This window comes from Lathamus discolor, chromosome 2, assembly GCF_037157495.1.
Source record: "Lathamus discolor isolate bLatDis1 chromosome 2, bLatDis1.hap1, whole genome shotgun sequence".
Lineage (NCBI taxonomy): Eukaryota > Metazoa > Chordata > Aves > Psittaciformes > Psittacidae > Lathamus > Lathamus discolor.
Window position 1 is genome coordinate 40,745,477 of NC_088885.1, and position 14,703 is coordinate 40,760,179.

Genomic DNA, 14,703 nt, shown 5'->3' on the forward strand with positions numbered 1-14,703 from the left:
AATATTGAAGAATACTTGTATTTTATTGCATTTTAACTTATGTACTTGGCAGGTCACCTTAAACAACAGCAAAACAAACCCTGGAGTTAAGCTGTAATATAATTCATGTATGGGGCAATTTACTCTAGAACCACATCTCTTTGCATCCTCCTTGCTCCATAGCTGTCCCGTCCTCAATTCCTCTACATCATGCTTCCCCTGCCATTAAATCCCTGCTGCTAGGTTTCCAGTTTTCCATTGCATTTAGATAAGTTGGGTTTTTTTTCACTACTATTAATTTAATGGATTTAAGATCCACAAGAGGTATTGGCTAGGTGTCTACAAAGTGCAAAACGACTTTTGCTGTGTTCATCTTTTCTGCCTATTCTGGCTGAGACAGGATCTGATTTTTGATGAGCAAATCTGAAACCTGTTAAACTGACTTCTTAACAGACTATCTTAAAATTAAAAGTGAGAAAACCTCGACTGAAAGAAGTATTTTGAATATTTTGCAATTAAGACAAAAAAAGTTGGATAATTATGAAGATTCCAAAAACGCAGCAACAGCAGTTGAACTGAAATCTTTTCCATCTGACTCACCAAAATGAGGGATGAACATCAAAGCTTAATTTGGACACAACAGTTGATTTAATTAAGAACCATAATTTTTGCTTTAAAAACTTGCAAAAAGGAAAGGTTTCTTTAATAAAATAGCCACACAGTTCTGGTGAAATTTTTAAAAGAGGAAGTTACTAACTTTTGCATCTCTTTGCAGGAAAAGTTAAAGGCTGTGGCGCTGAAAGACCAGACTTTATAATTTTTATGAGCCTTTTGCTAATGTATAAGCAATTATGAATTATATGCTTTTTCCAGCTTGAACAAAAACAGAAATTGAACACTGATGCTACTTCTACTTCAAAATGAATACTCAATGTTTCTGTAAACCAAAGTAAAATCCACCTTGCATTCCCTGATCCATATTCATTAGTGACAAGGGTACTAAAACGAAATGGATATATTCAAGGCAAATGAAAAGAAAGACCATGTCATATTAAAAAAGTCATTCTGATAACAGATCTGACAACACTTACACTGGCTGAGTATCAACTAAATTTTACAGTTTAGATTATTAAATCAAAACCACACAACCGTGGGCAAATCTGCCACATTTACTTTCATAAGTTACAACTATACCTTTGTTACTTTACCCTTAGTAGTATTTTCAGGTACTGATTTACATCCTTAACCAGTGACTTAAAGAAAACTCAACCAGAAGAAGTAATTTCATTGCTCCCCCAAATTTAAATGACATTAATACTTGCTGTGAAAGCACAGCATTTGCCTATTTGTGATAAAAATATTTTTGTTAACAGATCACTCATTAGGAATACCAATGTCTTTTTACATGTATATATATCACCCCTCTCCGTAATATATTCTTGTAATTTTGCCTAACAGGAACTGCTGCTGAATTCTCTAGCACATTAAGATTAATGTACATTTTGAATATATTCATATTTTGATGAACTTATGATAATATATTTGCCTCCAAAGAGTAATTTTTATACATATATATATATACACACACACATACATGGTATGTGCTAGAGTCAAATAATTTGTAAAAACAAGTGCTATGCATCTGATTATCCATAATAACACCATCAAGAAAAATAAAGTAATATAACTTAGAATCATTACTATTACCTGGAACAGCTGAGGTAAAGCTTTCACAGTGAGACAGAACCATATTCCCAGCTTGCATGGAAGTAAGTCATGCCACTGCGGTTTGTCCAGTATTCTGCAGTTAAATAAAATTGTAAGCTTTTCATTACTTCCGCACAGTCATAAAGTCAGTACTTTACCATATCCTTCAAGATGATTAGCACTTGTCAACTCCTATAAAAGCGGGTAACTACATAATATTAAAAATACACTTTGAATATTCAATTAAAAATACGTAACAGCTCACTTCTAATCATCGCTGTATTTTAATCTCTTAAAAAGGGCTTTTCAAGAAGATAAATTCCTAAGCCACATAATCACTTCAGTTTGAAAAGAAAACAAAAAACAAAAAACAAAAAACCAAACCAAACAAATCCCTGGAAAAACCTCAAGCCTCAACAAAGTGTTCACAAGTGCTGACAACCAGATATGAAGACTGTAGCATAAACAAAACAATACATAAAAATTAATGTCATTTGCAGTTCACTGGAGCATTACTCACTGATGTCATCAGGAAAGACAACAGGCAGAATGGTCTCTGATCTCCATCCTGCATTGATCCAGTTCATGCCCCTGCTGTGTGAACTATTTAAACCCTTTATTTCTTTCTATGAATCAATAGAAGAAATGGTGGTATCTTTTGGAGCATCCAGAAAGTCACTATTTGCCTACGTGTTTCTTAACAAACAATGGTGTTAGAAGCCTTTACCAATACACTTGTTTTTAACTTAATCAGATAAAAAGTATTAAATCTGACAAGCATTAATACCCCATAAAAACTCCTTGCTTAGTATGGTAATAAACTAAAGCTTAAATAAATTGAAAATTGTTGATTGTAATAAAAGGAAAAAAAATCTTCAAAGACAGAAAAAGTTGTAAAATCTTCTAAAATCAACTTGTAGAAATAACACACCCTTCTATAAGCCAGATATCATTAATTCAGCCTTAATCTTTCAATTATTGTTGATCTGCTGAATAAACACCACACATGTATTCCCAAATCAAAAGCTGAAAACACATCTACACTGGCACGCTTTATATCAGCGACTGCTGTTACTACAAATACAGTTGTTTTTCTCATTAAGTATTTCAGAGATGCAAGGAGAACATGACAGAACTAAACCAGCAGCTGATAAAATGATTTAAAATGCAGAAAACAAAAGAGTTTCCTTCCCACCTTTCATTTTTGTCTAGAGCAGCAAGTTTGGCTTCATCTGTACCCCTGCCGCCTGTTTTTTTCTTCTTCTCCCTCTTTTTTCTGCTAAGCAGTTCATCCTTGATGTAGAAAGAACTACGGTTACAGGTTATCATTAGCATGTAAACCACAAATGTTACTGGGACTCTTCTGTGAAGGGTAAACAGTAGAGTAGCATTTATGCAAATGTATCTAGGGGTCCTACATGATTAAGTAAAATGATCTATCTTAACAATAACTGTTGCCATGGTATCCAGTCTTTAAACACACATGAAGTCCAGTTCTGTCACTCATGTGTATCTCCATAGCAATCAAAGTTTTCTAAGAGGAGAAAGCATTCAACTTGCCTCCTTTCTCATTCATCAACTTCAATAATGCAGTGGAAAATGAAAAAAAAAAAAGTAAATAGATGCTAATGTATGAATATTTTTCAAGTTATGCTTAGGTTTTTTTTCTAGTCGAACAACAACAGATCTCTATATGACAAAAAAATTAATAAAAAAAAAAAATCTACAAATAATGTGGTTTATACTGCTTATGAATGCCTATCCTGTTAACAAAACACCCAAAGCAAAAAAGTATTTAGCTAAGAACAAAGGCAAAGCAAATATGACTTCTAAATAATTGAAAACTGAATATTTTTAAACATCTTTTAGGAAAACCACAGACATGACTACAGTAGCATATGATTCTGTGCCAACACATGATAAAAGAGTTTTTATTCCTCTTCTTCCTTCCAGTTAAACAAAGACCCATCTCTTGCTAGCAATTATCAACTGTAGCAAAGTTAAGCAGTTTTCAGATTACTATTTGTGTAGGTCATTCTATAGTTACCACCATCTTAAATATAATCTTTTTAAAATATAAAAAATCCAAACTCAAAACAGAGGAAGTAGAAGAGATCCCTATAATATGCAAACTTCTGCAGGAAATTCAATACTAATAATTGAGGCAAGTTTGATTTATTACCAATACTTACCAGCTGTTTTTCCAGGTAGATTGACCAAACCACAGCATAATGACCCACTGTGAGTATAATGAACAAGAGTAATGCCAGCTCAGCATTGCTCATTTTTCTCACCCGCCTGTAGTAGAATACAGGCTGTCGCCAATCTGGTAGTCCATTGATCAGAATATCATCATACCTACAGTAGCAAATATAACAGGCTTTCATGGAGAGCTAAAAATTAAATAAGCCAAACCATCCAATTATAAAACAAAACAAATGATAATCCACAGACAGCTTGAATAATATATACACAAAAGATCATTAGGGTTTTGTTGCATTTTGTTTTTTAGTTTTGTTTTTGTTTGGGGGGCTGGTTTTAGAGCAATGCCTTGTTTTGTCAGCTGCTACGCTTGCATCTGGAAACAAGCAGAATCCAGAACCAAACGCTGGGGAAATGTATCTAGTCTTTTGCAATTAAAATAAATAAAGTGATTTGACTGCTCCTGCAACACCCACCCACCCTCCAGTTCATTCTCTTCTGAAATAACAGACTCCTAGAAATGTAGCTGTGTTCTACCTGCCTAGTAATCAGTGGGCAGGTCTCCATGATAGAACCAAATAACAACCCACACACTACTAAATAGGTAGGCAAAGAACAAAAGTCAAACACTAGAGAAACCCATTTTTCTTTTACAAATTAAAAGCACAAGTGTTGGGGGAGGTATTTTTGCTTTTGTTTTGTCCTTTAGTAGCACAATATCCATTAGGCAAAAATGCTGCCAGACTTAACATCAATTCTGTCTCAGATACGAATTTTAAGTTAAAGGCTTGATTTTGATGTTAGAAAACAAAGTTCGCCACAGCAAGATGATTTTGATTTTCTATTTGAAAAGCTGTCGCGAAAAATCAATCTATTTTAAAACTGTTTAATTTTACTAACACCACTGACTGTACAGAAACCATTTTCTGACAATTTGTCTGTTTTTCTTCACACAGATGTCTTGAAATATCTTAGTATGTCTGGGGTCTTTTATTTACAGTATGCCACCATCAATTTAAAAATAAACAAGCCACAGACATGCAAAACAGATTTTTGTATTTGTTAACTTTGAAGAGCAAAGTTTCAAACAAAAATCTCCACAGTAAACTCAAAAACCTGTATGTTCAAGATGCACAACCTGTTAATCTTAAATTGAACACAACTCATTACATATTCTTATCACACCATTTCCAGAATTAAATCTGTACTGAAAGGCCTAATTTGGTGCAACACATTGACCAAAATATTTTAATTAAAAATATTCTGAGTTAGTCGCAGGCCTAATTACAGGAATAGAAATAGAGCCTATATTGTCATGCAGGTCAGTAGAACTCAGTAGTAGGTTTTTCTCAAGTAAATTGACCAATCCAGGAATAATAGCGCAGCTGCTAAACTGCCAGTCTTGACATGTAAATCAATTTAAATGCAACAACTGCACTAGCTACTTTGATAGTTATTAAATTGATACCTTGGAGATGTACTAAAAAAATTCTCCACAAGTAAATTCATTTTTTTAAGCAGAAAAAGAGGCAATGCATTTCAATTAAAAAAAATATATATACTTTAATTCAGCATATCTAGAAAAGCTGACTTCTGGTAAAACATTTGTTCAAGCTGGCACCATTATTTCTACGCAGAAGATTTAGCCATGCAGGATTCTTCAGTGCCCTGAATGCTATTAGCAGTAAAATTCATATTACAAAATTCTATCTTCCCTGCAAATTATAAGACTACTAAGATTAATATCCATTATTGTAAAATTTGAAGTAACCTATTTCCTTTCCAGTAAGTCAAAACAAATTAACTACTGATGCCTTAACACAAAATCTGGTCAGAAAAATGGCTTAGTATGTTACTTCAAAACTAAAATTTCTATGTAACTTTTTGTTCAAGAACTGAATAAAAGCTTTAGCATTTTAGAAGTAGTAATGCATTCCCTAAACATTGTTAGAATACATGAAAATATTTTAGAAAACAAACCCATTTTTAAAACACATTGGGTTGATAGATTTCATAACAGATGTTCTTCCTTTGAAAGCTTCAGAGAAATAGATGTAAAACTCAAAGTTTTTTTAATACTACTATAAATTTATTAAGCACTTGCCTTTCTTATAATACTAAGGCCTGCTAATTTATGTACTGAAAATGTGGCTACTGATTAAATAAGGTCCAATACAACAATATGTAAAATGGGATTGCAAATTGACGTTTGACAACCACATTCTATTATAAATTATCTGTTTAAAAAAAAAATAAATTAAGACAGCAGAGTCTCTTGCATTAAACACTTTAAACAGCACTCGGTATTTACTAGACTATGTCCACTGTTCTGAACAACAGTCTCCAAGGATTAAGTCTCAGAATCAATGCTCTATTGATTTTACTATCAATGAGCATTATGGCTCACACGACTGGCCATTTTAAGGGAAGATAGCTTCTATTATAACCCACTTTTTAGAATATATACTGTTAAAAGATAAATCACTGCTTTCAATAGTAATTAAGCTCTGTATTTGAAAAATAAAGATATCAATGATTTTCAGGTTTTCAACTGGAAAATGATCCTACTGAAACTCAGAAGCTTCCCATAATTTTAAAATCTTGATTTCCAAATTTAGGACATGGTCTAATTAAAAGCAAGTTTCTCATTAAAGAATTTCTTTATAGAAACCTACATTAACTACGGAAGATAGTTAATCCATGTGCATCAAGAAGTACATTTGAAATTTAATTACAAAGCATTCTTCTTTCGCCAACTGTATTAATTGTTGCTTTACGTAAGGGTAAAAAAAAAAAAAAATCAAGCTGAAAAGGAAAAAAGAAGTACATTTGCAGTATTTTTTCCTCAGACATTTGTATACAGAATGCAACAAATCTGACATATGAGTATGCCTGCCAGTTGTCTGAAATGCAGCAGTCAGCAAGCTACAAAAACCCCAAAGCACCAATACAGGAACAAAAAGACAAAAAAAAAAATCCCTTTTTTTTAACTTAAGTTGAATACATTTATTTTTTTAGAACTGAGTACTCTCCAACAGACTTGTTAGTCTTGTACTCACAAGTAACCAACTGCAGTATTATTAAAATTTCACTCTTCTGTAAAGCTGCATTAAATAGTTTTTAGAGGTCTTCGTAGAATCAATTACATTGCAAGAAAAAAAATCTCTATTAACTGTCGTAGCTAATTACAATATCATCTATTTTAATATAATTATAATTTACTCTTCCCTCCATGTCATATTTCAAATAATTTAGAGATCTGATATAGTTTATATCCTGTAACCTTGAATTAATGAGATCTATTCGGAACTATGGGAAGACTGCACTGGTGGTTTTTATTTTGGGGCCTTTTTTCCCCTCAAGATGCCAAAGACATCCAGCGCAACATCAGCCAGAACAGTTTATACCTGTGAATACAGACAATTATAAAGAGAGCTAAGATAAACACCTTTCTTACTCTAAACAAGTATATCTTGATTCCTTTGCAAATGCTTCCTGTAATCAAGCCCACATTGTTACAGAGAATAGGCCTGGTAACTTATAATAGCTCCTTAAAATGCTAACAAACAAAGAAATTAAAATATAAGATTTTTGACTATTTACAATTAATAGAAGTGTGCGAAACTATCTCCTTTTTCATAAATTAAAAATAATCAAAGGCTAATGAAATTTATCATTGTCAAGTTGATTTACCAATAAATGCCCTAAAGTAAAATGTATTTCAGGAAATACACCTCTCTCTCCGTTCCCCAGAGATAAACTTTTACGCACAATTTTACACACTGCAGTGTGCATACAAAACTTAAAACATTGTGTTCTGCCACATGTACGTTTAACTTAATCTTAAACACTTTATATTAAATAATGCTGCATGTATGTTTAATGTTAGAATATTAGAATGCTTTGGTTATGTATATGTCAGTGTGTAAGATAAAATTACTAACAGGGTAATACTACTATATTCTGTAGTTCTACTACTAATAGTATATTTCATAAGCAACTATATAACTTTCTCAAAAAAGCAAACCACATTTTGATTTTAATGCCCTGTATTATAATTGTCAGTAGAGGAATTGTGATGTTTTAAGAAAAGCTTCTGCCACCAGATAAAGTAAAACTTTACTGATAAATCTGAAACTACAAAGGGTTTAGGAAAATAATCACATATAGGTTGCCAACAGATCTGGCTTTTTAGAATGCTGTTTCTTTATACACACACAGAGTTAACACCTCTGCCATTCACCAAGACACGGAGGAAAGGTCTAATTAGACACAGTTACACTGTTTCAAAGTGAGTTCATCATTCACTCAAAGAGTGCAGGACCTTATTCCTGCCTTTGCTGGTTCCACTCTGTACGCACATCAGGACCAATGCTGGCCTACATCACTTTCGATATGAGCAGTAAGAGGCAGGTACAGCTGATTTCACTGTTCAGAAGCAGAAGCCTGCAGCTCACTCTTCTCAAGGTGGTGTAATCCCATGCCCCAACCTATTTAGGTGTCCAGTTGTGAAGGGATTCCCAGCTAAAATGCCAAAATTACTCACTGACTAATTTGTAAGAAACAGAACTTACTTCCTTCTCATCCCATCAGTCTTTGAGTTATTTCAGATATAAAAACTACAACACTGTCTGGGGTGGGGAACTTGGCAGAAGGCTTTACTACAGCAGATCCAAATAAAGTGTCTCTGAAATCAGGATGAAATTGAGATAAGCTCTGAAAGACAAAGGGTGCAGTGTAGTTTCTCCCCAGTACATGGGCATGACAGTAACTTTTGAGCCTCTTTTCACTACATTTATCACCTCACACAATGCATAGGCAAGTATCAACATCTAAAGTAGAGAGATAGCAAAAAAAGCAGTAATTCTCCCTTTTCTTCTGCCACAAAACCCACGAGTTACCTTATAACACAATAGAGAAGGAGCAGCTCCTAGCACACTTACTTAATACTTGTTTTAAAGGCATGCTACAACAATGCCTTAACACAGGACAGACTACCCTCCATTTACAAGCTCAACTGAGAGTTTATCATTAAGAATGTCAACTGTGTGATATATCTGACCAATAAATCAATAATGACACCATATAGCTATGCTACTGTACATGTTATTTCTAAACTCTGCATATTATTTCCAGAAAATTCTCTGAAGATAAACTAGTCAACTCTCAACCATGCACCCACACTGTACAAGAAAGATACGACACTATGTACAAAACAAGTTACTGACAGTGAACTCAATCTAAGTGAGAACAATCTACCACTACTTTAAGTTCTCATTTGTAATCACTGTGCTGTATTAATTAACAAGATTCTTGTAAACAAGCTGGGTTAAATCATTCATATTCACAATGCATGCAAGGCTTAAAAACCTAAGTTGCAGAAGCTGCTGCATCACCGTTCCATGCAAAAAGCTGCTATTACAGCTGCAAGGAAATTCTTCGAGATTCCAAGCTGGAATTAAGTTCCAGAAAGGCAGTATCAGAAAGTAGATGTAAACAATGTTATAAACAAAAAGGTGGGAAAATTTGGAGGATAACTCACTTTTCAAGTGGTCTGGAACCACTTAAACTAACATTTATTTTTTTAAAAAGGATTCCTTGAATAGAACTTCACAATGAAATTCTCGAGAGGTAAAAAAAAAAAAATAAAACCCAACCCTACCAAATTTCCAAAAGTACTTCTATTAAGTACATTTTCATGACACTTCAAGAGAGGATTATCAAAAAGTAGATAATCTGTACTATAAAACCTGGACTCCTGCCAAGACATCTACAAAGCCAATAACCCTTCAAGAAATGTCTCGTGAAGCCCTGTTTAAATACTTGTAAGCCAAAAGGTGATTTACTATAACTCCAACCCAAAAGCAAAACTCTTTCAAGTGTCCCAGATAATCATTAAATGCTCATCAGCTCAAAAGAACAAAAAAAAAATCCAATTTTAAACAATCTTCGAAAAAGCAGCTCAGCCCCAGGTTTCCAGTTCCCAATTCTATCCCCTCCAGGTACTGCTGGACATACTCCTGACGCAGCAAGGACAGCTATTACTTATTAAAAACTTACACTATTTATACCAAAGTTTACAGTATTGTAAATAATACATCTGAAAGAAAAAACAATTAACTAAGCAACAGAAAACAATGCTGAAGATGTACACTGGAAATAATCCCTAAATATCATGCTACAAACCTCAAGATAAAAATTTTATTAATACAATGACATACAACTGTCAGCTGAATCAGTGGCCTGTATTTTCAACCATTTCATTGTTTTAATAAAATAAGCAATGAGAATTAACACAACTCAACAAGTGATATAATTATGTGTTAAAAAAATTGCTCCAAATAACAGCAAGCTTTTGAAGTTCTTTGAGATACCAATTTTAAAGGAGTATAACCAGTCTATAACACAAAAAAAACCACCAGCTTCCACTTTAAGCCACATACAATCTTTAATTAAACCTAAGAATTGCAAATGTAAATTACACAAAAAAATCATCTGAAGAGTTACAATTAAGTCAAATAGGACTTAAATATATCACGGGCACGAATGCTTTATTTAAGAAACTGTGCGAATTAACTCACCTCTGCCTCCTTTCTTCATCCTTTAAAACCTCATAGATGGCCACCAACTAAAACAAAACCAGAAAAAGGAAGGGGGGAAAAAACCCCCACACAAAAGAGTTTACAAACTTTGAATAGTAGTATCATATTTTATGTTTGCCAACTAATGACCTTTGCTAGTTTTCACATTTCCCTGCAACACTGAGAAGCAAATTCAATATGCAAAAAAAACAGTGACACATTCATACACAAAGTATCATCAGATACACAAACAACTCCTACAGAAGCCTTGTTTTTTTTCCCCTCTTTGCATTTGTCAACCTGAGTCTTGCATCAGTTACACCTTAAAAATAAAAGGTATAATTTGTTTCATCCTAAAGATGCTACTGAAATTAAGTAGCCCCTATTTAGTCATCAGAAGTATATTTCTAAAGGTAGAGCTGATTACAAGAGTCTCGTGGTTTCACTCTGTAAAGATTCAAAAGGCACATATTCAAAAACTAAAATGAATGTTTTCATTAATTATACCCACATATGGCTTGCATTGAAAACTGATCATATTTTTTTCCCTGCTGCTTTTGAAAAAGCTATTTATAAACAGCATTACATGAAGTGCAAAACATATTACCCTCCTAAGAGTACAAGTGTGTTATGTTCAAATTAATGTTAATAACAGGTAAATACTAATTTAGGAGTTATGCAACAAGTTAATTCTGAAAAAGTGTACTTGTTTTTAATCAATACATCAGGGAAAACGTAATTCAGTGTTCAGCTTAGTCATTTCAAAGGTGTACCATAGTTCTTACTGAAACACACCATCATAAAAAGTTCTGATTCTATTTTCCCTGAAAAATGTATTGCCACACATTGCACTTACTTGCCTAAACTGTGTCTCTGCATTTTCATCTTTATTCTTGTCTGGGTGTAAAACCAGTGAAAGCTTTCGATATGCTTTCCGAATGTCTGCGGACGAAGCATCCTGAAAAAGTAAAACAAAGCAAATGGTCAGAAACTAATTCTCAGAATTTGTTAAGATGTAAAGAGAGTCAACCAAGTGCAGGAACTAAGGCAAATGTAATTTGAGATGTCTAACAACCGAACCATGCAACTAGCCTAGCCTAAATGACTGAATGAAACAGCCATTCAGTCCAATTCATCTTTCAACTTAACTTCCTTCATTACCATACATCCATTACAGTGATATTTGCCAAAACTTCCAAGCACTTTCTTGCTTAAACACTAACCCAGGCACCTTCTACACCACTTGAAAGTTCAAATAAAACCTGAAAATTATTGCATCTGCATGTCTTCAAGACAGACATCATTTCAGAAAATTATCATGCTCAATTTCCCAAACTCAGGACTTGCTCTGAACTCTTCCCTTATTAATATTTACATGTAATTCACCAGTAATAGGACTTCCATTCAACTTCAGCTTCACTGTGTCTAAAGAATTGTATTTTTCTAAAGTAGCTTCAAATTGCAGTCTTGAAGCTATACTGTAGCACCGACATCAATCTTTATCTTAATCATTGTAAGAATTGCACACATTTGAGGAGGGAAAAAAATAAAAAACTCAGGATGTAAAATGCATCAGTGAGGTACCAACTTAGCTGCACAATGCACAGATTTTTGACTGAATGACTGCTATTTAGTACATGCTATAAAAACATCCAGAAATGGAAGATTTCAAGAGTTATATTACATAGTATATAGGTGTTAAACTCAGCAGAAGAGACACAAAGCATCATATTTAAACAGAACTACTTGCATTCTATTACTAACATCTCCAAGGCAACATTTTAGAAATCAACTGTTTATCTGACGATTTTTATTTCTTGATTTTGTATATATTATTCCCCAGTATATTCTCTCTCTCAAAATTACAGTGTCAACAGGGATTAAAAACCACCAAAACCCAGATCTGAATTAGCTGTGAGAGGAACAGAGCTGAAATAAGATAATAATTAATGCAATACTATAATTAGTCTGTCAGTCTTTTTATTACAAATCATTATTTTCATTTTAAAATTTTCAGTTTTATAACAAGAGGCTATTATAACGCTGTATACAAGTTTGGGCCAGGAGTGAATATTAGAGAAAGACTGGAGGAGGCGAAGAGCAAAAGGATAAAGCGGGGGGTGTAAGGCAAAATTTTCTCAAGTTCAGCTTTGAAATGATATTTTAAGTAAGCTGGTATTATCCCCGAATGCAAGACCAAAACTTCCATACCCTCTTCTCCGCCAAAGGAGGAAGGTGCTTTTATTACTCGCAGCAAGATTTCTCCCAAAAAGACTGCATATGCATTTTTCATTTTTAAATTTTCCAACAGCTACTTCTAAGGCCTGGGACACCAAAGCAAAATTCCTCTGGTTAAGTACCAGCTTGTTTCCAGCTTCATTGCTGCTAGGGAGCTATTTCATACTGCCATTGTTTTATAGGTTTATTTTTAACTCTTGGTGAAGGGGAAGGAAGAGACTGACTAAGTATCTATTCTAAGCACAAGGAAACATTAAATTCTTGAGATGCAAACTTAATAAAATTAGATTAAATAAATGAGAAAATGCAAAGTAAATAAATTTTTTTAAGTTAGAGATTGAGACCATCATAACCTCAAGAAATGTGTATAAACATGTATAACCTCCAGACTGTGTATTTAGGATAAAACACAGCTTATTTCTTCTCTACCACACATTTAGATGCGCTTGGTATTATTTATGGAACAGTCACAGTGAACAGTTAAAAACCTGATAAAAGAACATTAAAAGGTTGTCCCACAGCATTCTTCCAATTACTTCAAACAAACAAGTAAACAAAGTTATGGTGTTTTCAGTTGTATCCAAACAATTTAAACTTCAATTTTACTTGGGAGCAGCATAATTATTTGTGCTAAAGATCAGGACAAAAGGTAGTTTATCTGTCTCATGCTTAAGCAAAGCAAGAGATCCCAATTCAACTCTGAAAGAATAAAGTTGCTTAAATATTTATGTTGCTTCACCTTCAGAAGGTGGAACAAAAAGTTAAGAATTTACAAAAATAGACTGTTCCTCTTAGTTACCAGGAATAATTTAGAGATACTTTTGTTTCCCTCATCTACCAGCCCACTTCATACACAATGTAGGCTTGTCTTCAAGACAAAGTATTTCAGCACTACTACTGCAAAAAAAAAAAATCAGGAAATAGTTTACTGGCCATGGTTTTAGCTAAACCATGAAAGTGATCTTTATGAACTTACTACCTAATTGCAATTAAGCCCTAGAAGGTTGAAAAGGTGATAATACTGGCAAGAAATTAAATATGGGATGTTGCTGTGAATGATTTAATTACAACTGGTCTACATTAATTTCTGCAGCAACAATAATTCTGCCTGCTAACCAATTTCTCCACAATACTGTCAAACACAACACAGGAAAATGTTGTATGTTCCAAACATTTTGCTAATTAATGCTACCTACAGGTAATGTTGGGCATCTTCGGGCAAGGTTCCAGATCCTCTGGGAGTTGCCCTGAACAAAAGTGTTTGGGTTTTTAGAAAAGCCTCTCATCACTTGAGAACTTCCTAGCAGTGTATGACCCTACATAAGCTACAAAGAACAATTATTTTCAAATTAATAAAGAAACACCTACCATACTTGAGTCAGCTGTCTTAAGAGACTTTCAATTATAGCTAACTGACTTTGTTAGCAACCTTCAGGAACACTGCCATAAAGGCTGAACAACAAAACACTGGGGTTAAGAGTCATGTTTTCTACAGACTGAAATATTATTTCACATATTAGGGCAGAAGTCCAAAGATTTGAGAGAGAAAACCATGACCACATTACGGTTTTCTGCATTTTAAAGAAAAAGCTCAGAAAACATGTTGGATGGCTGTGTTTGCCGAAATCTTGACCTTAGTTACATTTAAGGAAGGAAAAATAAAATCTGTACAGGCGTATCAGTTAACAGCAGAAGCAAGCAGCAGGTAATCTTATAGACAGCTAGTGCATTAAGTGATTTCTCCAACACTGTGCTTCAGGTTGGCAAATTTTACCACCAATTAAGGCAAATGAGCCTGTCACACTGTCTCCCTCATGTGGATACAAACATCAAAAGCACCACCTGCCTTGATAACTAGCTCTTCAAAGCAATATTGTCCCATCATGCTTCAAATGTTGAACATCTCTTCGTACATCCATTTCCAGTTAAGGGATCTTACAAGTTGAGGACTACTCTCACTGCAACAGCAGCACACACTTCCACATGCAACATGCAA

The 14,703-nt window shown here is 33.9% G+C and overlaps 1 protein-coding gene across 1 annotated transcript in view; it reads right to left on the minus strand.

Annotated features, from left to right (window-relative positions):
• The window catches only part of DNAJC1 (DnaJ heat shock protein family (Hsp40) member C1), a 112,282-nt gene that overhangs the window by 60,650 nt on the left and 36,929 nt on the right, over positions 1-14,703 (minus strand). The window contains exons 2-6 of the mRNA XM_065666552.1: positions 11,326-11,427; positions 10,470-10,516; positions 3,879-4,044; positions 2,882-2,979; positions 1,687-1,780 (exon numbers count right to left, since the gene is read on the minus strand). Coding sequence (XP_065522624.1) covers positions 1,687-1,780; positions 2,882-2,979; positions 3,879-4,044; positions 10,470-10,516; positions 11,326-11,427 — 507 coding nt within the window. The remainder of the gene's footprint in view (positions 1-1,686; positions 1,781-2,881; positions 2,980-3,878; positions 4,045-10,469; positions 10,517-11,325; positions 11,428-14,703) is intronic.